The sequence below is a fragment of the Strigops habroptila genome, chromosome 15, assembly GCF_004027225.2.
Source record: "Strigops habroptila isolate Jane chromosome 15, bStrHab1.2.pri, whole genome shotgun sequence".
In the NCBI taxonomy this organism is placed as follows: Eukaryota; Metazoa; Chordata; class Aves; order Psittaciformes; family Psittacidae; genus Strigops; species Strigops habroptila.
Genome location: NC_044291.2, coordinates 3,114,235 through 3,140,507, shown reverse-complemented (window position 1 = coordinate 3,140,507; position 26,273 = coordinate 3,114,235). Strand labels below are relative to the sequence as shown.

Below are 26,273 nucleotides of genomic sequence, written 5' to 3'. Positions count from 1 at the left end.
TGTCCTCAGTGAGAGCTTGTAAATCAGACAATCTCTCATTTCCTGACCCTTAACATAAGCTGATTCTTTCCTATTTCATGCCAGGACTTCTCTATTCACTGGCAGGGGCTAGTGCCACGCTTGGCTCTGCAGCTCCTCCAGTCTGAACACGGCTGGGTTTTTTTCCTGCAAGACTGGCACAACCAAGAACGAGGTTGGGGTTTGCTTTTCTTCCCTGTGGCTGTTTTTGTTTCCTCCCATTGGCAAGCATTTTTGAACACTGGAGGAAAAAGCAGACACTGCACAACAGCTTTGCCCACCCACCCCGTTTTTGTTTGCACACTTTCATCTGAAGAACACACTGATGGAGAACGCTCATTTCTAAATTAGAAGGGACACTGCAGACATATAGATTTGGTCTGGACACGTGGGACTCCAGCTGCACTTTTAGACTACCTGCTAATTGGGTACTGTTCAGAAGGAAATGTCTGACTTGTTCCTGATGCAAGAGCCATGGTTCCTCTTGGAATGAAACATGGGTCTGCTGCTCTCAGCAACACCATCTATTCTAATGATGTCATGTTCTGAGCATTAACTAACTCAAGACAGCAGACGCTTTACTCAGTAAAATACTTGGAGAAAGTTCCCTTTAGGAAAGAAGCTGATGTGCTACTTACCTTCTTGTGTTGTTCTACAGGAGAGAGTCTCCTGTAATTAGCATTTAATGTTTGGAACAAGTAACATTTTATTTTTGTATTCAACGAGATTTTCAATTTCAGGCATTTATACATTTATACATATATAGATATATACAGAAAGCAAATTAGGTATGTGGTAGGCTTTGAAAAAATCACGGTACATGTCTGCCTTGCTTTAAAACACATCCTTTCTTGAGATGTTGCGACAAGTTCTTTTCTTGAGAAATACATTAGAGCATTCCTTTTAACAGGTCAGTAAGCTGAAGGAAAAGCTAAAATAGAGGTTAGATGTAGCTTATCCAGAAAACACTGAATTAATTTTACTGACTTCCTTGATGTGCAGCAGGATTTCTCTAACTTTGAAAAGGGGCATTTATCTTTTTTCTTTCACCATATTACCATGACATTAACAACACAGTAATTTTAGGCAGGTTCCCGTTTTTTTATGCTATTATAGGCTCTTTGTAAGACCTAAACATGAAAGTTTGGGAATTCTTCCCCTTTACCTTCATTTTCTTTTAAAGCCTCAAAGCTTTTTGCAGAACCCATTAGCCAAATCCCACAACCCAGTACACACAGCACTTCTTCCACTTTAAATACGGCAGAACGAAGGCAAAGGAAGGAGCAAGGACGAGCATCCCACCCGCTCCCGTACATCCCTGCTCCGATCACCCCGGTCCCTAGGGACCACCGGCACCTCCTCGACCACCCGGGACACGCAAGGGGCGACAATGCCCTAACACAGCCCCTCCCCGGTAACCGCAGGGGTGCCCGGTGCCCGATCCCGCACCGGTAACCGCGGGGAGGACCCCGCCACTCCCCGCATCGACCACCCGCCCCCGGCGCCGCCATCTCACAGGCTGCGGGCCGGTGCGGCCTCGGCCCCGCCCCGCCACAGGCCCCGCCCCGCTGCGGTTGACCCGGACGCGCTCGGCAGACTCCGCCCGTCTCTGAGGGAGCGAGAAGATGGCGGCGGTGTCTGTGCTGCAAGCGCCGAGCGGCGGCTTCAGCTTCGATAACTGCGCTCGGTGAGGCGGGAGCCGGCACGGCCGGGGCTGGGCCGGGGGACCGGGGCTGGGCCGGGGTACCGGAGCGGGGCGCGGGGGCCGCGGCCGGGGGGAAGCCCTCCGCCTCGCCTCACTTCTCGCCCTGTGTTGCAGGAACTCTCTCCTGGAGGCCGAGCTCTCCCAAAAGGGGCAGCGGCTCCCCGCCGCCCGCAAGACCGGCACCACCATCGCCGGCGTCGTCTACAAGGTGAGGCGGGCGCCCGGCGCGTTCCTCCGGTGTTCCGCAGCGGGGAGGAGGCCGGGCCGGGCTGCTCCTCCGCTCCTAGGCCGAGCTGCGAGCGGCCGCCCTTCGCTGTGGCGCCGGGGAGAGGCCGCTTGGACCCTCGGTAGGAAGTGGCGGCCCGGCCCGGCTGGTGGCGGAGGTTCTGCGCTGCTGAGTCATGCTCTGCCTGTGCGGAGCCGGCACAAGTGCCTCATCCTCCTCATCCCGGGCTGCTCCGGGCCTGGCAGCCGGTCTGGCCTTTGGTGCCAGAAAGGTCGCCTTTGGAGATCTAGGCTTTAGAAATAACCTTCTCTTTCTGTAGGATGGCATAGTCCTGGGAGCAGATACAAGAGCAACTGAAGGAATGGTTGTTGCTGACAAGAACTGTTCAAAAATACACTTCATTTCACCTAATATCTAGTAAGTATTAAAGTGTCTTATTGTGTAATGGCTTTGGTAGTGGTATTGGGGATTTTTAGCCATGTTTAGTATAGTGCTGGGAGCAGATAAAAAAGCAACTGAAGGAATGGTTGTTGCTGACAATAACCTTTCAAAAATACACTTCATTTCATCTAATATCTAGTAAGTATTCAAGTGTCTTATTGTGTAGTGGCTTTGGTAGTAGTATTGGGGATTTTTAGCCATGTTCTTTGCAAACAGCAGTATTAAGGTGTACTTTAAAATCATAGAATAGTTAGGGTTGGAAAGGCCCTTAAGATCATCTAGTTCCAACCCCCCTGCCATGGGCAGGGACACCATACACTAAACCATGTTGCCCAAGACTCCATCCAACCTGGCCTTGAACAGTGCCAGGGATGGAGCATCCACAACTCCCTTGGGCAGCCTGTTCCAGTGCCTCACCACCCTTGAAGCAAAGAACTTTTTCCTTATGTCTGACCTAAACTTCCCCTGTTTAAGTTTGAACCCATACTGATATGATACTTTATTAGTAAGGGTTGTAGATTTTTGGTATTTCTTTTACACATAAACAGACTCTCTTGTTTCATGTCATGAAAATATTGATTTTAATAAAACTTTAATTTCCTTGCTTCCATAATAAAATTTCTACTTAGTGGATAAAGCATGGAGTTATTTGTTTCCCCTGCCCTCCCCACCTTTTCTCAATTTGCTCATCATTCGTTTCAGCTGTTGTGGAGCAGGAACAGCTGCAGATACTGATATGACAACACAGCTGATTTCTTCCAATCTGGAGCTCCATTCATTATCGACTGGACGACTTCCAAGGGTTGCCACAGCTAACCGAATGCTGAAGCAAATGCTTTTCAGGTAACCAAATGGGTTTCTTCTTTCTTTATTAGTAATACTGTTAAAGTGTGGTTTGCTGTTCCTCGTGTAATCGTATTAAAGAACTACAGCTTCATTGTGGACTTCTGATTCACATATAAACATTGCTCCCAGGTATCAAGGCTACATTGGTGCAGCCCTGGTTCTAGGTGGAGTAGATGTCACGGGCCCTCACCTGTACAGCATATATCCCCATGGATCAACTGATAAATTGCCTTATGTTACCATGGGTAAGTGATACTTCCTCTATATTGTAACACAACTGCCTGGTAAAAAGAGTGAACACTTCAAATTATTATTTAAAGTGTTTTTACTTTAATTCTGTTGTTTACTGGGAGCTGTACAGATCTCAGACCTCAAAGATAAAGCCATACCCTTATTTGTAAGGCAGGTGCACTGTTCTTTCTTTTCTAACACTTTAAAAACATGGGGTATTATGCTGTTTAAATCTAAGCTGCCAAAAACTTGCTCTTAGGAAGGTTGCTGTGTGTATTCCCCAGCATACCTTTACGTAAGAGAATTGTGGGATTCTCAAAAACTTGCTGTAAAAAATAAATATATCCCTAGAAACTTGATTTGTAGAGAGTCCTAACTCATAGCTCACATGAAGTCTCTCTTGAGTAATTATGTTCTGCCTGAAGTTTTTCTGTAGTTTCATGGTGGGGGTGGGGAATGTGATTTGGTTCTTCTTTGGGAGTATTTTCTCCTTTGTTGTATTTCTTGCTAAGAAGCAGCTGTGGTTTACTTGAGAAGGTTTTTCATTGTAGTGAAGCAACACCTGGTTTACTTGGTACATACAGTAATTGTCTAACTACTGTACAGAGTTTCTCTATAAAGAGGTTTAATTCTATTGCTGGGGTCAACTTAACATTAGTAATCCACCATCAGGTTATGGAGTGTTAGTACTCCGGCTCTGCTGCCTATGTAACAGTTTCTGCAGTAGCGGTGATGTGAGCTATAAGTATATGTAGTTCTTGTTCAGTATATGTATATACGTATGCCTTGTTCAGTTTTAGAGGCTGTGGTAATACTGGAAGCTGAAGCCACAGATTTTTGCATGCTTTTCTGGTGTTTAGGTACTATCCTGTCAAGACCAAGTACAAAAGCAATGCTCAGAATATATTGTAAAATACAATCTTGGTAAATGTATTCTTATTCGGTGTGTTTTCAACTATAAAGAAGAATATAGGGTAGCATGGAAATAAGTACTTTGTGGTAGCAGAATGTAAATCATAAGTAGCTTTTCTGGAGTATCTTGTCTTTCTCACTTAAAAAGCAGAAACATTGTTCCATTACTTCCCAGCTCTACAGAGGAGATGGTGAATAGCTACAGGTGTTGCAGTAGCAATAATTTCAAATTGTGAAGTGGCTTTTGGGTGTGTGCCCTTTACCTGTGATCTTGCTGAACAACCCAATTAGACCTGTTATGAGTACATTCAGGAAGACAATGTAACACAAAATAAAAAATCTTCAGTAATCTCTAATCTTGATTTGTGAACTTAACTTGTCTTTGACCGTGTTCTCTAGATAGAATTGTTTCTTTAGGCATCTTGTTTTGTTTCCTAATTATTGAGGGATTCTTGGAGAGATTCTCTGTGGTAAGAATCCTGAAGTACAACACTATTATAAGCTTTGCAGCTTGGCAAGAGAGCCTTAGTCATCACCATCATTCTCTTTTTTTGAGAAAGGAAATAACACATGCATTGTTGAAAGAAAAATTAGAGCTTGCCTAGTCTCTGGCAAAAGGCGTGTTTTCAATAGTAGTGTTGGCTTGTTTGTTTCTGAAGTCTTCTGTGACTTATAGGCAATAATCTGGAAGTAAAGGGTAAAAAATAGAGGGAAAACTTCGTGCCTTTTGAGCTGCTGATATTCTTGTGCAGTTTCATCTGTGGTGTTTAAGGTTAATGCCCTATTCAGGCTATCGTATATCTGAAAAAAGTAAAACTCCAAACATGGCCTGGGTTGCAGCTGGTTTTGCTCTGTGATCACTCCAGAAGATAGTGTATCATTTCAACCTTGTGCTTCAATTTGAAGACTTTGATTTTAAATGAAAGCTTGGTTTCAGGAGAGCTATGGCAGTGTAATGTAGAGTCCAGATAAATACATCTGAAAATGAAGTCAGATTCAGCCTATGTTTAATGCAGCTTTTATGCTGTCTCCATGATGGGAAAATAGAACTTTAATTTTAATTTTCTGTTGTGTTCATGGTTGGCATCTTTAAATAAAACACCTCCATACTATATTCTTGGAAATGTTAAAGGTCTTTCTTCTGGATCTTGGCACTATTGAAACAGTGCAGCTGTTTAAACTGAATCTGGTTAACTCTGTCATGAGAACTGTGATTAAATCATACAAACCCTGCAGAGGTGGTTCTGGACCAATAGATGGTGCCAGTGCCTCAGGAATTGGGAAATTAGTTACTTGGCAAATAAAATCCAAGGAACAGTGATGTGATGTCATTGTTTAGCCTTTGATACCTAAAAAAAGTAAATGCCTGATTTTATAACTGCCTTATACCCAATATTGTATTAAATTAAAAGTATAACTGACTTTATACTGATAGCTGCTAGTAGCTGATTGACTGAATAAAGCTGCAGTTTCCATTATGTACATGGTTACTTATGTGCCTGTGTTTTAAAAGCTTTAAAATGTGGTGTTTCTGAAAATCCTGGTCACTCCTCTTTCCCTCCACAAAAACAGCATAGCAGCAGAATAAGTGCAAACAAGTAGGAAGTAGAATATCAATAGATTATGTTCATTGTAGCTTAAACTTTGATTTGCTGTCAGCTGTACCAGGTCTGTGTCTGGTGATTACTTGTCACTTTTGGCTGTGCTGTCAAACAAAGCCCTTCTCAGCATAAGTATTCTTTACCTTTATACACCTGGTACACTGACATGCTCTCCACTGAGTAGGATATATTTTAATAAAAAGATTAGCTTGTGTGTGTAAATGAACCACAGAACTAAGAAAGCAGAAAAAGTATCAAAGGTCAAATCAGAGATGGTAGTTGAAATTGTATTTTGATCTTATTTAGATTAATCTATAGTTAATTTTTTCCCAAATTTTCTAAGAACAGCCTTTTAAATTAGGTATTTTTGGCTAGTTAGTTTTTGGAAATTCTGTATTAAATAGGAAAGGTGGTTGAGGTGTTGGGATTTTGTTTTAATGTGCTGGAGTGTGTTTGTGGATGGACAGAGTGGTGTCCTTTCTTGCAAGGGAGATTTAAAAGATACTCAGTGCTTACTCAGGAGTGAAAACATCAAATTAAACTGTTTGTGCTGACAAAGGACAAAATTGGATTTCAGCAAACGATGCAAGATTGTCTGATTGCTTGGCTTGTCTAGGAAAGCTTCTGGCCAAGACTTATAATGAAATGCATGCATAAAATTAAAGCACTTGAAGTCTGTAGTTCAGCTTTTGGAAACAGTAAGTATGTTCCAGTAGTCTCTAGTGGCTAAAGCTGGTCCCCTGCTACCAGTGTTGCTTCATATTCATAAATCAGCTCTTCATGCATTGGCAATGTCGTCCTGCAGAGCAAGCACTACCACTGCTGAGACACAGCCCCTCAGCCAGGAACCAGGGTGAAAAATGATCCCAATCGATGGGGCTGTAGAGATCACTGAATTCTTACCTAGAATGAACAGCAAATTGAATAACAATGAGTGTGTGTGAATAAATGCCCTGTCAGGGAGCCCTGACAGTGATGGATTAGGAAGTGCTAAATGTTACTCTCTGAAGGCGCTGTACATCCTCCAGTGTGGCAGGCTGAGGTAGCAAACAGGTCCTTGGGTGATGGAAATGGACTGTGCTTAGCAATAAGAAGTTGTCTTTAGTGAATGTTCTGCTAAAAAGATCCAGTTCATCTGTTTTAGGAAAGCTCCTGCAGTTGCAAAACACAGTGGAAATTACTGTTGGCTGGATTTTTTTTTTTGCTATGTATCAATAATTATCTTTCACTTTAAATCAATCCTGAAGTGGCACAACTGCTCAAGGAGGCAGATGGGATTTTAAAAATGAGTTTGTTATAGTTGAGACCAGAAAATTTTTAATAACTTGGTTGTGAAAACTTATGAAATGACCAATGTTTCTTAAAGAAGGAGAAAAAGAAATCTGCTGGTGTCATAACTTAGCTGGTTCATGCTGATTATCAGACTGAAAAGCATTTACCTCAGAACACAGCTTTGCATCTTGGTTTCTGTAGTTTGGTATAATTTGTTTGGCAATCAATATTTTTTTTATATTTGGAGGCTTTCTGAATATTTGTTTCTAAAGTGTACTGAAAATACATGGAAAAAATGAGTCTTTGGAATTGATAGGGCTTTTTTTCTTGATGACTGTGTTTCCAAGGCTGTTGAAATGAAACCATTCATAGCAGCTAGTGGGTTCTAGAAATGTAGCTGAAAGGGTTTGGTTTTTTTCTGCATGTTGTATAATACAAATACATGACAACCAATTATATTTGGTTTAATTATCCCTATTGATTTGAGGTTGAACTGCTGCATCCTAGCAATGTTGAATCCTAACTGGTAGTGACTTAAATCAGTTCTTGTGTATGAGGTGGGAACATCGATCCCTAATTAATGGATTGTGTTTTGCAATGTTTGGATTTTATCTTTGTCCAGACATTATGTTTGGGAATTGTTAAGCTTGTTTCTATATAAAGGCAAAGCATGCTTGTTAAAAATGAATTATTGGTGGGCACTGAATGCATGGACAAGAGAACAGCTGTTTCCCCACATACAAACAGGTTCTCCATAGACCCTTAATATCTTAAGTTTTCTGTGCTTTTATAGGTACTGCAATAAGAAAACCATACTTGCAATGTTTACTTAAGTTCACAGCTTTTATTGCCAGTTCTCCTGTTACAATGCATAGCTTTCACAAGTCAGTTGAACTACTTGGAACATTGTGGGGTTGTTTGGATTGTATGTGGAATTTGACAAGTGGAGGGAAGTCGGTGTAATTGGATAATGAAGTTTGCAACTCAGGAGCAACTGTCCACTGCTGGTTTGCTGCATCTCTGTGTGGATGGTCAAGTGAGGGGGTTGCAGCCCACCAGCAGTGCAAATAGGGGATCAAGATTTATTAATTAACGAGCTACAGGTGAATGCATATCACTAGTGGTTTTCAAAACAGTTCCTATTGCTGTTGTCAAACAGCAGATGATTTGTTTTGATGGAGAAGCTGAAGTATACATCTATTTGTGTTTCTAAAAACATGCTGTTTACATCTGGTGCTAGTAAGAGTAAAGCATTTTCATTGTGCTATTTAAGATTACAAAAATGTGTTCTTTCAGTGAATGCTTAGCTGTGCTGTGAGACTTACTAAGGTACTTTCTTTTAAATGCAAGCTCATAAAGCTTATGTTTAGGATTTATAAACAGTAGAGGAAAAAAACAAGTTTATTCAGCTTTTCCAGCTTTACTTCGTGTTCTGTTAGACCCTCTGTGGGATCTTGGTTTTCAGATGTAAATGTCTACATGTAGGTTTAATTAAATTAAGACTTTCAACAGATCTTAGAAAACTTACATTATAGGACTATTTGCATTTATTTGTGTCTTGTTAATATAGTGAGATAAATAATTAAAAGTATAATTCTTTGTGTATAAAGGATTTAATGTAATACAACATATGGTGTGGTACCCCCCCCACCTCCCCCTTATCTGTTTTCTCCTTCGTAAGTCTGCCGAGTTCTGGCCCATAGGTTGTTTTGGGCACTTCCTTTAAAAAGGAGCTGGAGGAATGAATCCAGTCTGAGCCATGAATGGGATTATTGCAGTATTTGTTAGTGATAATTTTTCCATTTGTCAGTAGAAGTTGTAAGAAATTAAGACCACATATTCTTACCTCAGTAGCTAATGTAGTAGCTTGTCAGATACTACCTTTTATACTTTCATTCCTGCAAAATTTTTTAGTCTTTATACTCTAATTTTTTTTTTTAAGAACCCTTACCAAAGGGTGATTGTTTCCTAGTTTTGAGCCTTCCCATTCTGCTTATGGTAGGCCTTCCTTTGAATGTAGTAGGAATGTGGTCTTAGTTTGAGATCATCTCTCAGATATTTTTCTTCCCTCATTAGAAATGTTTTATGTCATCCCACAAGAAGAATTATTTTATGGTTAAAATCCTGAATTTGTTTTGGAACACACCTTATTTTGACCTTGTTTGAAGGATCAGTAAAATTCCTTTGATTTGTGATTTGTTCTGTGATACCAGCTGTTTGTATCAGCAGTTCATTTCTGCTATTAGTTGCTTAAAAATCTTCTTTATTCCCAGTTTCAGCATTTAAAAAAAAAATTGGAGTCGTGTATTGCTCCAAGGTGCAAATGAATAGTCATTGCCTGTAATACAAGTACACACTTAGAGTGTCCTACTGCTTTTAGATGTGATGTATTTGGTACTGTAAAGGTAATGATCCTCAACCACAGCAATATTCTGTAACAGGAGTATCTGTCATATTCATTGGGATTACCATGTTCATTGATTTGTGTCTGTAAATCTGCTGTTTCTACCCTTTAAATTTGATCTATAATTGGACCTCCTTAAATGGTTCAGATAAGGTAGTCTGTATTTTCTCAACAGTGTCACTGTCAGCTTCTCCTTTTTCATTATACATTCAGCAGACTTGATAAAATCAGCAGGACACCTCATTTGAAACTGTTTAATCGCTGCCTTTTTCTTTCACTAAACCATTGAGATGGTCAAGTGATATACACAAATCATTTTAAATAGAAAATATGGCTTTCTCTGTGACCCAGCTAAACAGATAGCAGTATGCAAAACAAGTTAAAAAGTAATAAATGCCAAAAAATCTTCTAATTGGAGTAAAAAATTGCAGGTAACTTTATTCACTCCCCAAAAGTAGTGCGCTCTGAAATATGGTTAGGGCCACAGACAGACAAGGTATCTTCCTAAAGACTCACTCTTTCTGAACAAAGCAAGCTTACAGTTTCAGATGGTGTCATACTGCTTTTTGTATTAATTTACAGAAAGCACATTCATAACACCTGCATTTACAGTGCTTTGGGTAGAGGTGGCTTCTCTTCTATTACTACCCTTGCACTGCATCCTTTAAGAGAAGTAACGTTAAACTCGTGTTTTCATATCTGTCATTTTGTCTGTTCAGCTGTTGCTGTTCAATGTAAAAATAATGGCACGAAGTAAATGCATAATAAACTGTTTAAAAGAAGATAAGGGAAATAACCTCATGGCAGCAGCCACTACCCTATTACCACTGGTAGCTTACTCATCCCCATGTGTAAAGGTGACTGTGCCAGGGCAGCTCGTTAAAGCAATCTATTCATTCTGAGTGTCTTTAGTATTAAGTGACATACCCTCTAATGTGGCTAGGCACAAAAGTGGAGCAGGAGGAATGGAGGAGTAGGAATTACAAACTGTGGCATTCGGTTAACGCTCTTTTTCTACCTCATTTTTGTATCTTAGTATTCAAAATAGTAAAAAGAAGACTGTAAGGATGGACACAGGTCTCTGTGCCCTAGCTATGAATTTAGGATTAAATTAGGTTCTGGACTCGGTATAAACACTTGAGAGTGTATAATAAGCTAAGGTAGACTTCAGTCTGGTTTGTGCTGCTGATGCTTATCTCTTTCTTAAGAAAATACTGTATCGAAATACACTAGCTTAAGTAGTGTCCTAATTCTGTTGCCATAGGTTCTGGGTCACTGGCAGCTATGGCAGTGTTTGAAGATAAATACAAACCGGACATGGAGGTAAGAATTTTTCTTTTAAAACCTCAGTTTTTTTTCCCTCAATAACCTTCATGATTATAAGAAGAGGTTTGAAGCTTCAAGTAAAGTTAAATCTGCTCTGTTTTCCCTGCACTTAAAACGTACTAATGTCAGCTTACTGCAAAGCTGTAAAAATTGATGGGTAAGATTTAATTTAAAGAAATACAGTTTATTGTGAATTTGTATACAGCTTGTCTGGTTCGAACGTAGGTGAAAGCTTTAAAAACATACACTTTGCTGGTTAGAGTTGACCAGGAATTTAACAGTACTTGCATAGTCAATATTGCTGTCTTTACATCAGTAGTCAGATCCCCTCCTCTCTCAATCTTGAAAAGAGAACACAGGATTGTAAAATCAACAAGAAATGTTCAAGTAGTATATGAAACTAGTTAGATTTGTTTGATGGGGTATGTTCAGAACTAGTAAATGCACTTTCATTATTATTATCTACTTAAAAGCTGGTTATCAGAAGATTTACAAGGTTGTGGCTTGTTTATGTTTTGCTGATGATCTTGATTAAAAATTGAAAAATGTTTGGATGCTCATAGAGAATCATTCAGGGAGCTAAAAGCTGGAGTGCTGTGGCTGAGACCAGAATAAGCTATTCAGTTATGTGTGTGTGCAGCACATTATTATCTATAGTATTTCCTTACACTTAGTTACACCATGTTCAGTGCCTGTTAGTGGAAAAATCCAGTTGTCTGTGGACAGACTATTGATGAAAATAAAACAAAACAATTAAAGGGCTTTCTATAACTGTGTTTTGTAAAATGCCTCAGTAGTGTCAAGCCCTTTTTTAACCCCCGTTAAGCTCTTCAGACTTTCTGTGAATGCTTCTCATTCCAATTGATTAATATTTTCCCAGTAAAGAAAAAACTGAATTCAACACAAAACTGAAATTGAACCCATTAAAAATTACTTGTAACATGAAATGTTGCAATCACTTCAGCCTGAAATGCAGATAGAACAAATCTTGCAGGTATTCAGTATCACTGAGTAACGTGGAGGAGGAAAAGTTTATTTCTTTCTGAAAAGGTCTTCAGAATTTCCTCATCTTTGTAATGCAACTGATGTGGGTCATTTTCTCCCCTTCAAATGCACTGTGTTTGCAGGTGATGGTCCCATAAGTCCATTGAGTTCCTCTAAAGTTGATCACTTTTAAAAATTCAAATGTAATTGATGTCATACTCTGTCACATCTCCTGAAGAAATATGATGTGTAATACCATTTGATTAAAAAAAAACCCCAACTTGCTTCAAGAGGTTTTCCATCAGTTAAACTGTTTAAGAGTTAGTAATAAGCAGTTTTCCAGTTACTCCTGGAACTGGCTCCTTTCTGTAGATATGTAATAGCTGTAGGTGTGCAAAAATGGAGTAAGATCAGGATTCCTGTGTTGCTGCAGTGGTTTGGGTGGCATTTGAAGACAGTGGACTTCTGGGTTCTAGTATATCTATAAATGCTATCAGAAATATTGGAATATTTTTAATAGGCACTCAAGTTGCCTCTGTAAGTGGCATTACACTGGATGACTGATAAAGAACCACTAGATAGAGGTTTTTTCCCCTCTCCCCTCATGCCTCTCTAAGAATGACAGAGTCTCTTTTTCCATCCTCTTGTGTGACCGTGCACTTGGCATGTGTGCTATTCATACTGAAAACATGAACTACAAATCCTTGGAATCAACAGCTACAGCATAATAGTCTGCTCTCAAAGCTACAAATGTCAGAGCTGTGCTAGGAAACTAAAAATTTCATCTTATTCTCAGCTAGTTTTCAAACTTGTATTTTTAAGGCATTCTTTGTGTAAGAGCAACCAAAAAAGGCACCAAAAATTGGTAAATCTCCAACTTTTTCTATTTGAAAGGTCATCCTAATTAAATTGTCTTCATAGACAACCATAAATGGCAGCAGATATTCACTGTTATAACAAGCATGTAGAAATGCAGCCTACCAATTTGTTGAAATAGATACTTTTAGACTTTTGAGACTTGGGTGCACCTTAACCCTTCCTTTGTTTTCGCCAGATAGAATAATATCTGTTAATAACAGAATATTGTTAATAATAATTCAGTAATCCTAGTATCTGAACAAGCAAAGTTCCAAGTGATAAGTTCAACTGTGCTCTTAAATGCTGTTTCATAATTTATAGCTGCCAGCCTAAAATATTTACCTTCTAAGTCAGATGTGGTTTGTTTTTTTTTCCAGTAAAGTAACAAAATAATAAATTATATTTCTCTTGAAATTAAAACAAATTAAATCTGAAGTACGCTATGTATATTTTACATAAAACTTGCTATAAAATGGCAATGGTGGTAAACTTAAAATTCCTGGAGATTAATTTAATAAAATGGGTAGAGGATTAATATTTCTCTGTCAAGATCAATGCTGCTTTCTCTTGCACTAATTGTCAGAATATCTTGCTAGGGCTACTGGAGGGTAGTGGTGTGCTTCAAGACCATCACATCACAGAAAAATGATTCAAAGGCAAACTGTCCTGCACCCTCTGGTATCAACTTGCAAATTAGCATCTGGAATGTAATTAAACAAGCTTAATGAAAGTAGCAGCTGAATACTACTGGAAAAGACAATCAGCTTTTTTGCCTCTGATATATATTCTGTACTATTGAAGCTGATCACCAAACGCATTGTGTGAGCACAGTTAAAAAAAATTAGCATGTATTTGAAGAATAGGAACTGTTTTTCATGCTGTTATGCTTTTGGCATGCACTGGTGTCCCATGAGAGCCATGCCACAGCAGATAGTGCACAATATTTATAAATCCATGACAGGCAATAATAGCAACTTGAAAAATTCTTTTGCTAGAATTTCAAGTTGAGAGCTGCCAAAAGCTGAGAGGATCAAATCTGCAGTGGCAGCTGCTGTGCCCTACAGTTAGAATCGTAGACTTTGAAGATGCTCAAGTTAAAAAAAAGAAAAACCCTAAAAAAATAAAGAAATAAAAAAAAAGACGACTGCAGGCTTAGCCAATTTTTGCAGGTTTCTAGAGCCCTGGCTCTCTGCCTTTTGAAGATGAGTTGCTGAAGCTTCTACCACTGCCTGAGGCATGCTAACACCAGCAGGATGTGTTTTTTTCCATAGACTTAGTGTGTCTTCAGATTTAAGTAGCACATGCTTTATCAATGCCAACCGTGATGGTCCTTTCCCTGGTTGCAATGCTGGGAGATGATCTTTACCCAACATCCTTCAGAGAAACTGCTAAGATAAATGGTGACGTACACAAGTGCCACTTCTGCAGTCTGATTTATGGAGGCATGTTTCATTATGAAGCAAGTGCTGGCCTCTAGAGGAACCATTATAGATTGCTGAAGATGTGAACACTTTCAGCCCTGAAGGCCTGTAGATGCTTCAAAAATGTAATGCCAAGCACCTAACTACTGTGGAACAATATTAATCTGTCATGTGGGCAGCTATAGATCCACTTTAAAAAACATAAGTGAAAGAACAGCACATCTAATAGAGTGTTTTGAGCTTAGATCTTTCATTGGAGCTAATTTTTCTTTCAATAGCATTTCAATAGAGTAGCCACATGGTTCTTAAACATTAGAGTCGGATTTTGCAAATGCATTAATGCCTTCTGGTGTTAAACAATAGTGAAGAAATACTCTGAAGTGATGGATATGGAAACCATCATGATTTGGGAAAAAAGTGTACAGTGTTAAATGCTGGAGTTCTGGGTTTATCTATACTGTGGTTGTTGAGTTCCTAGGTAAAGTGAGGGGGTATTATGTATTTTATTCTGGTATTTGACTTAAGTTGTTTGAAAAGTAGAAGCTTTTGGTCTGTAGAAGAAGTGCATGATGTACATTGAGGCTATGTTGTATCTTTCTGACAAGACCTTTATGTTTAGGCAAGGAAACAGGCTGCTTGTAACTTCATTTCTGTATTTCACCAAAACAGCCAGGTTTAATAAAGGATTCAAACTGAAGAGAATCAGGAGAAGCCACAGAAAGCAGGATTACTGCAGGGAAAACGAAGTAAATTTGTGTAATGAGTTCATGGACCTGAAATAGGTAGGGGGAAAAAAGGGAAGGTATGCAGGTATTTAATAATTTTTTCTAAATAGATTACCCAAAAAAAGTGAGATTATATTTACAGTCATTTATTATTCCATTTTTTAAGTGTGGCAGGAGATCATGCGGTACCAAAACAAATAGTCTGGAGAGTCAAGAACAGATTAAAATAAGAGGGGGCTGTTCTGACTGTATTTGACTGGAGCATAGGCACAAGCTGTGCTGGCTGAAAAATGACATCTTGCTGTCCTACCAGAGATGGTGACTCCTTCACCTGCTGGCCAGGTTTGCTTTTGTGATCATTCCGCAGTTATTACTTCTGCTGACTTGTCTGGTTCTGCCAAACACGGGTTAGGGAGCAATCTTAGGAGCAATTCAGCTGGCAGGTTTGGGTAATCCTCTGCAAAAGGAGAGATGATGGGTGGGCAGGAGGAGTGGGAATCTTTTCCAGTTAATAGTTGTAGGTGTTTTTGTAAAGAGATTATAGGAGAGAAGAGCACTGGAAGCCACAAAATTTGTAGACTTGGGCTCTTGGGGTTGTTTCTGGCTTTGTCACTGATTTTTGAGGTACTTTTGAGTAGCCCCATTTCCGCAGAGTGAAGCAGATGAGGCATAAAGAATGTTCTCCTCCGGATGCAGCTTTCACTGTGTACCTCTTATTTCAGTAAAATAATGCATCCGGCGCAGTGCAAAATATTATGAAAACATGTCACTTTCTTCCATTTTCCAACAGCTGACATACAGATCATTTAGATCTTTCTGTGCTCCTATTTCCTACTGTCCCTCAATATGGTGGTATTATTTTTGTTTATTAACTACCGACAATAATAGTGAGCTATTTTGGGAAACTGTCAAAACTCTCTAATCTTCAACAATAGTTGTCTCATCAGTCTTATTTAGCCTGCATCTGTGTGATTCAAGGCTCAAGAGCAATGACAAGCTGCATATGAATTCTGTATTCATTAGTGATGGTGATCAAAATGCCTGTGTCCCTGCCATAGGGCTCAGGTGTGGAAGTCTGCAGGCTAATCCCACCAGCTGACATTCGGAGGTTTAATGACTCCATGGGAAGGTGACCACTTGCTGGGAGGTTTGTCGGCTGAACTCGGGCAGCAGACAATAGAGATCAAGCCAGACTATCAGAGTTAAGCTGGAGAGCCTGCCTGAGATACTTGAACCCCTGTTGGTGTCAAACACAGAGATTAAGTAAATGGGGAGGGGAAAAAAAATCTGACTCAGTGAACAAAAATAAGTACTTAGTATTTGTGTGCTCTGTGTATCTGTTTATTTCATTACCCAGTGACAGTAACTGAGACTGTTAGTGGCATATCTTCACTGCCCTCTCTGACAGCACTCGTGGCGATAGAGATCTCATGCTTTCCTTATGTACCTGTGTTACTGTCTTCTTCAGAGAGATGAGTTTCCATGGGTAAATCGCGGGTGTTAGTGCATACAGTCACCCAGAAAATAAAGGCTTACTGTGCTGTTTCTTATTTTTAGATTAAAATTATTCTATGATAAGCTGGTTTCTGCTTGACACATTGGACAGTTAATACTGTTCTCATCTTTCACAGAATTGTGCATTGGATTGATTTCCTTTGCAGAACTAGCATGAAACAGGAAATACGGGCTGATTTAAAATGTGCTAGCTAGCTGTGCTCTGGAGTGGGTAGGATTACTGGAGAAGTGTTCTGAGGTGTGCTTTCTGAATATATCACCGCACAGCCTCTGTGCAGAAATCAGGTGGGAAACTGCCGAGAGTATCAGTCTGAGTTACCCGCGATGCCCAATAGCACTTTCTTCTAGTTTTCTGTTTACAGACTGTATCGAGGGAAATAAATTCTACCTGAGTTTAAATTGGGCCTTGCTGCATGACAAAGAGCAACAATTTCTTCACCTTTATGAAAGTAACACTTAAACTTTGTATGTAATAATGTAGACAAGCCAGCCAGAAGCAGAGCTCCATGTTAAGAGATCATTTCACTGCACAGGGTAGATGTAGGACAGGTAATTATTTTTGATGCATTTCTCAGGAGCAGATGTTCCAGTTTAAATTGTTTCAGTTTGTATATCTCCCATAACTGCGGAACATGGGCAGAACTCACTGGAAAATATTTCACATGGCACAGAGCCTGAGTGCTGCTCCTGCAGCGAGGGCTGTGGAGGCAGAGAATGACTTTTGCCTGAGCAGGGAAGAGGGAATGGGAGCAATGTAGAGGGTGGGAGCCAGCCTGGGCTGTGGGGGGGTCCCTCCAGCCAATAAGTTGTATGGAGCAATTTGGGGTATTGGGAAGGAAAAACTACCAGGGGCCTAAGACTTCTTTTCCCAAATAAAATGTTGAAATTCATTCCCTTCCATCCTTTTTTTCAGAGGGATAGTGGGATGAACAGAGATTTGCTTTATTTGAAGTAGATGTGTTATGGCTGGATATAAATTTTTTTATATGGAATAGTAAAATATCGGAATTGTCATATTTTGTGTGCTTTACATACCTGCTTACTTCCTGGTCGCTGAGGCTCAGTGTGTCACTGCACAATAACGCAGCTGTACAGAAAACTGAGGATATTGTGCTGTTGGAGTAGAACTTCCAGCCTGGCAGAATTTACAGCTCTGTTACTGTTGAGCAAGTTCTTTTGAGAATTAGTTCCCTAAAAAACCCCATGAACTTCACCCAGACGTAAGAAGTGATGGATAAAATGAATTCTCATTCTTAGTTCAGAGCATGGGAATAGTATTAAAAGAAATCCCGTAGTTGTGAGAGGAGCTTGTAATTTAATTCTGTACCACTGGAAATATGTATTATAGTTATCTTTGTGTAAGCAATGACACATAGGAACTAATGTTATTGAATAGTAGTTCCGAATCATAAGTTTCTTGCCTTGGCAGGTAATTTGGCATAAATTGTTAATGTAAATCCAGGTTAGTGGGGAAGACATTATTTTACTAAAAAAGATAAACTGCTGATTAATTCAGTATAGAACTCAATTACAAATTGAAAGTGTCTCTGCGGGACGCCAGTACCCTAAAGACAGCAGATGTTGAATTGATACTCCAGCATATTTCACACTGGTATGAAATATTAACATGGTTTATTATACTTGTGTGGTGTATGGTATCAGAAAGGGGGAGGTGATGATGAGTCTGGTTGCAGGCATCTACCATCAGAACACACAAGAACTGTAATCGCTGAGAACAATAATTAGGAACTAAGGTGCATTTTATTTGGAAAGTTCTTAATAGAAAACAGTTAGAAAAAATAAACATTTACTTGCATATTATTCACAACAAAACTGACACAAAATGCTCTAAAGAATTACCTGATCTATGAATGAATGTAAAGATGTTTGTGTAAGAACTCAGTTGCTGAGTTTCAGCAAGACTGCTGCTCAGTGTTGTGCTCACATTTCTTTTTGTGTAGTTTCCTGCCCATGCTGTGGTTTTGCTGAAGATTGTTACTTCCTAATTGTTCTGTAAATGAGATTTTTTTTTTTAATGTCGGCAGCACATTAACCCTGATGTGTTCATAATCCAGGGATTTAAGCAAGTTGGGGTTTTGCCTTTTCATGTGCTGCGGTGGTGGCGGCACAGGCGCTGTAGACTCTGCATTTGAGAGAGTGCCCAGTGAGGAGTGGAGGAGGATTGCAGCGTCACAAGGAAATACAGGAGTGTGTAACTGAAACTGGCCTGTGCTTTTTATCTTTGCTTTAAAATACAAATCCAGCTCTGAAGTCTTAGTTAGAATTTAGACAAATGTATTTGAAGTCACTGCTCCAAGCAGAAGTTCCACAGCATTTGCACAGGCTGTGTTCTGGAGAGAAAATTCTCATCATATTTAATATTAAGCCTTTGAGTCCTTGACACTGTTCATTGTGCAAATACTGAGTCATTCACTTGCTTTCCTGCAAGTGAATGAAAGTAATGTTTCAGGATTTGGAGCATGTCAGTTTCTTGTAAAATAAGGTTGTGGAAGCAGAACTGGAAAATAACATGATGCACATTACCTTGATTTAAAATAACATAGGTGTTTAGCACACAAAAGTTATTTTTTCACTCCCCTTTCCCCCTTCTGCTTTAGAAACTATACTAAACTTCTGTTTATCTTAGTCTTTAACAGATGTTCAGTAAAAGTAAATAAACTTGCTGCTGGTCTTATAGATTTTGATTTTTCATGACCCCTTTGCCTTTGGTGTGATGGTTCCTTTAATTCTTTCTACTTGCAACTTCTACCTTATAAATGTTTCTTTGTGCTGTGTTCATTTGGCATGTCAGTTTAGTCTGGTTTTCTGTGGTTGGGAATCCTGATCCTACCTTACCTATTTTAAGAGCCTATTTTGCAATGTTTGGACTGTTACATCTCAGCATTCCAGCTCTAACTTTGTTTGTAACTTCTTAGAGCATGAAGAAAATATGGTGGAAGGAAGGAAGGTGAGGGGGAGACTAGAAAGACTGCCTGCTCTTGCGTTTCATTCACCTGCTCAGAGATGAGAGAGAAGCAAACTATTTTGTCTATTAAAAAAACCCCTAAATTATGAAGCAAGCTCATTCATCTGTGTATGGGGTCCTGCTTGAAAGGCATACTTTTTTGGTGAAGACTTGTTAAATGAGTGGTTTAAATTACAGGTGCCAGCCTCTTTCCAGCCTCAAAAGGGACCCAAAACAAATTAATTCTCACTAATGGAGTCTTTCAGCCTCCTCTTACAAGAAAAACACAAAGTACTTTGCTTCTCAGTTTTGTTCTCTCTTTGGACTTAGCCAGCAGATTTTAGCATTGCTTCCAGTTACATATTGATCTCCACCACAGCTTCTCCCTGCAGGCAGACTTGCACATCCTCTCACATGTTGTACTCGGCTGATTACTCTTCCGAAATCTAATTATACTTCTGTAGGTGCTTATGTCCTTCAAGAGGTATCACTTTCCCAGCCCTGAATTCCCAACACTCCTTTATAGATTTACTTTTTTATTATCATTGTCCTTCCTGAGGCTTCTGGGTTTTTTCCTCCCCTCCCCATGAGTCTCGGAGATTCTCACTTTAAGTGGGATCAACTTTTTACATCATAGGAACACATTTCATTCTGTTGTAAAAGACAATGTGGTAAGTATTTGATTTTTAATTTTTACAAAAATTGTTACCATCATATCTATTCTATACAAATATTGTGCACTATATTTCAAATTCTTGGTAAGACTTGCTGTTGGAGCACTGCACTGTGTATCCCATATCTGACAGCCTCCTGGTGACCTGCACGAGGTGTTCATTTCACTTTAGTAAGAACTTAAAAATTATCCTTTCTAGAGCTTTTAAACAGGAGATGCCTTTTCCAGTTTTAACTTGCTTGCAGTTACAAAATGCTGAGGAAATAATACTCTCCTTTTATTGCTGGAGGGATAATGATAAACTTGTTTAAAAGCTGTTAGTCAAGACAGTGTTGATATGATGTAGAAATAGCCACATCTTCTGTAGGAAAGTCTTTTTTCCTTTGGTAGCATTTGAAATCTAGAAATCGCTTAAGTGAGAAGAGAAACTTGGTTCAAGTCATATACAAGAATAATGTGTAAAAGTTCCTCATTGGTGCTGTTTGGGACTTGCAGCATAGCAGCTGCAGAGCGGTAATCTATCAGTTCTTGAGTGTCTACAAAATGCAACTCTCCAGATAACAGGTTTAAAGTAAAGATTTAATACTGGCTCTATCTACTATGATGTTGCAGTGACAGTTTAAAACTCATTCTCTAAATCTCAGCAGACTTTATAGCTAGCAGTGGGCTCATATAAAGCTTAATGGCATTACAACACATAAATCATCTTTTAAAGATGCTACCAGTAGCGCCAATATTAAATGCAGACAATTGTCTGTGTTATAAATAATTTATCAAACACCATTTCAGATTAGCCTTCCATGCTGAGTTATTTATTTTAGCCTTTACTGTACTATTCCTAAGACACGTTTTGGAAGATCCATTACTGGTCACTTTAATGAACTTGGGTGTCTGTTTTTTCCTCCCTCAAGCACTCTGGTACATCTGTGGTGACCATTACACGGCTGATCTGGACCTCTTTGTGCCTTTTACAAGTGCTGCCCATTTGTCATGTAGTGGTAAATGGAGTTGCACATTGGAGTCCTGGGACACATTGTGTGATGTGGTGATGGAGACAAACAGATAGCTCTATAAAGTGCTGCTTGTCACGACCGACTTGTGTTACAGTACATCACTCTCGTGGTAATCTCATTTAAGAAGCAGTGTGGACCCGAGAGAATGATATTCCCAGTTAGCTTGGTCTTTGCAACCATAAAGTAGGAAGTGCTCCTTTTATATACTCTGAACTTTTAGGGGTTTTTTTTAAGATTAATTATTACAGTGACTCATTCGTGCCCCTGTACTCAGCACTTTTCATGCTAACCCTGTTTTCTGATTGTAAAATAGCAATCCTTGCTTGTGGCCATTCTGGTCATCCTTCTAAATCATGAAAGGAGAAGTAAACAGCACTGAAGCAGAGGTTTCTAAAATGAAAATTATTCCAGGTTCAGGAACTGGGCTGCACTACATCAGCTGGAAGAGCTGAGATCACATTTTAGACATTCTCAGTGTAGTGGATGCCTTAGTGCAGTTACAGCTGAGCTCTGCTGCCTGTACTGGGTATTTTTAGAACTATTTTGATAACAGAAGGTTGATCAAGTACACTTTAGAAAGTAAATATAATATAATCTTCAGTTAAAGTTTTACACTGTTGTCTAAAAATGAGTAAAAGGGAAGAATGGAACAAACTCCCAACAATCTGCTGTAGTTTGCCTAAGCTGTGGTGCTTTTCTTATACTAATATTTGTATAATTGCTTACAATTATTTTGGTTGCTGTCACTTAATCTCTAAAACATATCTACATGTGTTTTTGTTTTACTGTATTTACTTTCTCTCCAGTACCCTTAGCATGCAACCCATTGGTGAAAGTAGTTTGCTATCAGCTGAATGAGGAAATACTTAGCAGAGTTTTATTGCCAAAAAACAGCGAAGAAAGGCACAGGAATTATTTTTACAGCACGGCTGTTTTGTTCCAGTCAGCTTGGTAGAAAGTGCAATTCAATGTATGGGTTTTTTTAAAGAGTAATACTAATAAAACCAGAGTGAAATAAGAATTTATGCCATTTCTGTAGTTTACTGGAAAAAAGCCCCCCTCCTGGTCAGTACTGTGATTTAGCTGTTAGAGGAATACTGTTATTAAGCAGCTCTCTTGCAGAGGGCCATCGGAGAATGCAGGGCATGCACGGGGAGCAGACGTGGTTGTAGCTGAGCTAATTTTGGGCTCCCTTTCAGCTGCACTTGTACAGTGGGGCTTGTGCAGCTGCTGTTGGAATCAGAGGGTTTAGGATCGGGCTGTGGAGCTGAGCATCGCTGTTGTCACATGGCTTCAAAATGAAGGAAGTATTAGAAAACTGCATTTATCATCATTTGACTGTTTGCTCATTTGTTCGCTGTGTCCAGTGGCAGAAGATGATTATTCAAAGGTGTGAAATATCAGCAAAGCAACGAGGAGTGATCATGGTAAACGTGGTTGTGTTTGGCTGGCTGAGCAGCACCTGCTAGGGATGACTTGATAAAATACAGAGTCTGGATTGTTGTGTTCATAGATGTGTTTTAGTCTGTCTTTATTGGAACAGGCATGTTCTAGTTGTTTTCAAGTAAGTTCCTTATACACCTTTAAGAAAAACCAAGGGTCTTGTGTTCTGGTATGTACTGAAGAGGCTACTGAAAAGATTGAAGTGTGTGTGTATGGATACAATCTGTTGTCCCTGCACTCTGACTGAAGTGCTGCACACTCTGTACCAGCTTCCCTGGAGCTGAGGGTGGGGGGCATGTCTGTGCTGGTTTTGTCCTTTTTAGCAAGACATTAGGTGCCATGGGAAGAAGCCTTGAGGCCCCTGCTGAATCATAGTTTAGGCAAACGGTAAGTGGTAGGGATAGGCATGTGTTGGTACTGACAACAGGGTTTTTACAGGATTTAAAACATCTCGAAAGTTGGTTTTCAGCATTTCTTCATGCTCCTCGTCTTCAGGTAAAGTGTAAAGCTAAGGATTTACTGATTATTTCTAATAGTGCTGGATCTGATTGGTGATATTTCAATAAGCTGCCTTTGAAATAAAACTAAGCCCTGGCTGGGAGCTGTAGAGGGAGCCAGCGCAGCTGCCAAACCTCCTCTTGTCCATTAAGGTTCTCAGGCAGATCAGAACTTGTATTTTTGCCACTTTCACATCAATACCAGTCACGCCTTTTACTGGGGAGGGGTGAAGATGATTACAGACCTGTTGAAGTAGTTTAATGGAGTTTAATGGAGTTTAATGGAATTTGAAATGTTTCCTGCTTAAAGACAGTCATCTGAAGGTTACTGGTGTATGACAGACATTGTGGGGCTCTGTTCCAGGCTATTTACACAGTAAATTTCTCAGGGTTACATTCCATGTGCATATTTCAGCACCTGCATGTTTGCCCTTTTAAAAGAAAGTAGATAGATACACAAAACCTGTAAGAAAGAAAATATTAGAGCTTTGCAGGATTAGTGTGTGGTTTCATAAGCAATAGTGAGCTTTAGTTCCTGTTCTGGTTTTTCTATTCCACTTTTGTTGCAAATACTTGGTACAGGGAATATGTAGAACTGTAAGTTAGAAATATGTAAATTTAAATATATATTTTTATAAAATATATAAAATTTTTATATTTAAATTATATATATTAAAATAGATAAATACAGTGTGCATTAAATGAACTGTATGTATGTATTCTGCTTTGGTTATCTATGGAATTTGAAGTGTACAGCAGCAAAGAAAGTATCAAATTTTCCATTTTGTCACTTAAATGCTAAGAATTTAATTACAAATTGCAGTATTTTGACAGCAGTACCAAGTGTGACCAGTGTTTTCAGCAGGTTTTAAGTTCTCTGCACTTGGGTTCAGGACCAGAATTGAACACTTTAGCCAGGTACAGTTCAGTACAGAGCACGGCTGCTTCGTGACAGTTACTGTTAAGATAAGCCCAGTAACTTGTGCAAACCAAGCCAAGTTACAACATCATAGAAATGATTTTGGTCCTACAGAGGATGATTTAGTAGATCCAAACCAGGGAATTCTTGTAACTAAACTAAACTAGCATGAACCTTTAATTTGTATGCAACTGTTGCACAGAAGACAGTGCAGGGAACTTGTACCATACACAAAAGCCTGGAAGATAGAAATGATAAAATCTATTTTCTCTATTAATACAAAATCTAAATTTTGCTTCCTTGGCTGTCTCTTAAGTCTGATCCATCCTGGGGTGGTGGATCATGGATAGGATAAAAGGTAGTCCCTGTAGATAATCCCAGTGTTCAGTGTTGTTGATTATCTGGTGATTAAAAAGGTGCTGGTATCATCTCCTTTATTGTTCTGAGAGCTCACAGCTTCCTGTCACATGGACAAACAGCCCTGTGAAATGCCAGCTCTTGTGACAGCTTTCCTAACTTTTCTAGGAAGAGGAAGCCAAACAGCTTGTGAGGGATGCCATTGCAGCTGGCATCTACAATGATCTGGGCTCTGGCAGCAACATCGATATCTGCGTTATAAGCAAGAGCAAGTTGGATTTTCTCCGTCCATACGATGTGGCCAACAAAAAGGGGGACAGGTTGGTACTCCCAAAGCTGTGCATTATCTGTGTTTTCCCCAGCAATTCCTATTGTCTGTAATACTTAAATTCTGTCACGGTAATCCCTAGATAAGTGTATGAATTTCAACTCCACTGCCTAATGGGGGAAATCACAGCCCCCAAGGCTGCTAAAAGATTTTGCAGTATGTACTTTTATGTTATGTGCATCAAGTTGTGCAACTTCCCAATCCACTGCCAAAATAAGAGAGTTTAAAGTTTGTTTTTTCCCTGCTTTTAAGACAAACACTCTGGGGAAAGCCAGAGTTGTGCTGCTTCAGGTAAAGGGCTTTCAGATTTCTTCCTGCTCAATGCTTAAGTAAGTAAGTGTGACAGTTCATTCTAAGCAGAGACATCTGAGGGAGGCAGCTTGGAGAAAAGTGTTGTTACACATTAAGTGAGATTTTGGATTATATTCTACATGGGTGTAAATGGCAACACCTCATTTGGACAGATGCAGCTAAAATGCCAGAAGCATGGCCTGATTACAGGCAGTCTGGGTTAAATGTAGCTTATTTTTAGCACAGAAATCCAAAGTTCAGACATTGGTATAATTACAGTTGCAAAAAAGAAATAAATTGCTAAAAAGCTTTCTTAGAGTGAGTGCTCTAATGAGATCCCCCAGACTTCTAGAAAGTAAATTACTAATAACTGGAAAGGGCTATTTTGTTTTAAAGATGATGTTTCCTAAAGAATGCTGGTTTATCTGAAACATTGTCAGTTATTGCAATGAGTTTAGATTTTGCAGTAGGCACAGTTCTTTACTTTTTGTACTTTTACAGGAAAGTTCTAGAGAAAGCTGGTTAGTTCTAAAATTTTAAATGAGAATTTTTCCTGTGCATCATCTTTAAGCTTAATTGTCGCCTCTGTCTTTAACAGGTATGGTCGGTACAAGTGTGAAAAAGGAACTACTGCTGTTCTCACAGAAAATGTGGCACTCCTGGAATTTGAGGTGGTGGATGAAACCGTACAAACCATGGACACCTCCTGAAACACCCACCAGCCCTTCTGGGTCCTGGGCAAGCAGCACCACTTAGTTCAGCAGCTTTCCAGCACCCAGTGAAACACGCAGCTGATGATACAGAATAAAGGGGGTTCTGACTATTCTCCTTGGTTGTGGTGTTGCCTTGTGTTCATTTCTTTTGCTGTTTTTTCCCTCCGTAGACTGTTGAGAGTATGAGGCTGGTGCAGAACAGAACTTACCTGTCTCTTCAGTGCTGCAGGCTGTGACCACAAGCTGGACTTACCTGAAATAGTCTGTTCCAGTATGTGAAAGGGTAATGGGCATCACACTGGCATTGGGGCAGAAAAACCATCAAGTACAATATCTATTCTGTTACTTCATTCTAGTGACAGACTACCAAAGGGTAAAACTATTCTACATAATCCCAATTTAACAAATTAATTCTGTTAATTATACATATTCTAATAATGTTCTGTTCTTGGTGGATATGTATTAGAGCAAGAAATGCTACAAACACAGTGAGAACTGGTGGTTCTAAACAGAACACTGCTTCTACCTACCTCACTGCAGGGAAGTAACACAGGTTATCATGGCATGTTTATGTAAAGTCTTCCCTGTT

General features: G+C 39.5%; 1 protein-coding gene across 1 annotated transcript; it reads left to right on the top strand.

Moving 5' to 3' along the window:
* The first annotated feature begins 1,572 nt into the window (after nt 1-1,572).
* On the top strand, nt 1,573-25,803 carry PSMB7 (proteasome 20S subunit beta 7). Its single transcript, XM_030506752.2, has 8 exons — nt 1,573-1,705; nt 1,838-1,931; nt 2,269-2,366; nt 3,093-3,233; nt 3,366-3,481; nt 10,921-10,979; nt 24,521-24,672; nt 25,570-25,803. Exons 1-8 carry the CDS (start codon nt 1,644-1,646, stop codon nt 25,679-25,681), a joined length of 834 nt encoding a protein of 277 aa, XP_030362612.1. The 5' UTR covers nt 1,573-1,643; the 3' UTR covers nt 25,682-25,803.
* Nucleotides 25,804-26,273: the final 470 nt, after the last annotated feature.

Excerpts from the sequence above, each read along its gene's own strand:
- PSMB7 (XM_030506752.2), top strand. The coding sequence starts at position 1,644 with ATGGCGGCGGTGTCTGTGCTGCAAGCGCCGAGCGGCGGCTTCAGCTTC. Across the intron at positions 3,482-10,920 it reads ATTGCCTTATGTTACCATGG|GTTCTGGGTCACTGGCAGCT; the intron begins GTAAGTGATACT and ends CTGTTGCCATAG. Across the intron at positions 10,980-24,520 it reads AATACAAACCGGACATGGAG|GAAGAGGAAGCCAAACAGCT; the intron begins GTAAGAATTTTT and ends TAACTTTTCTAG.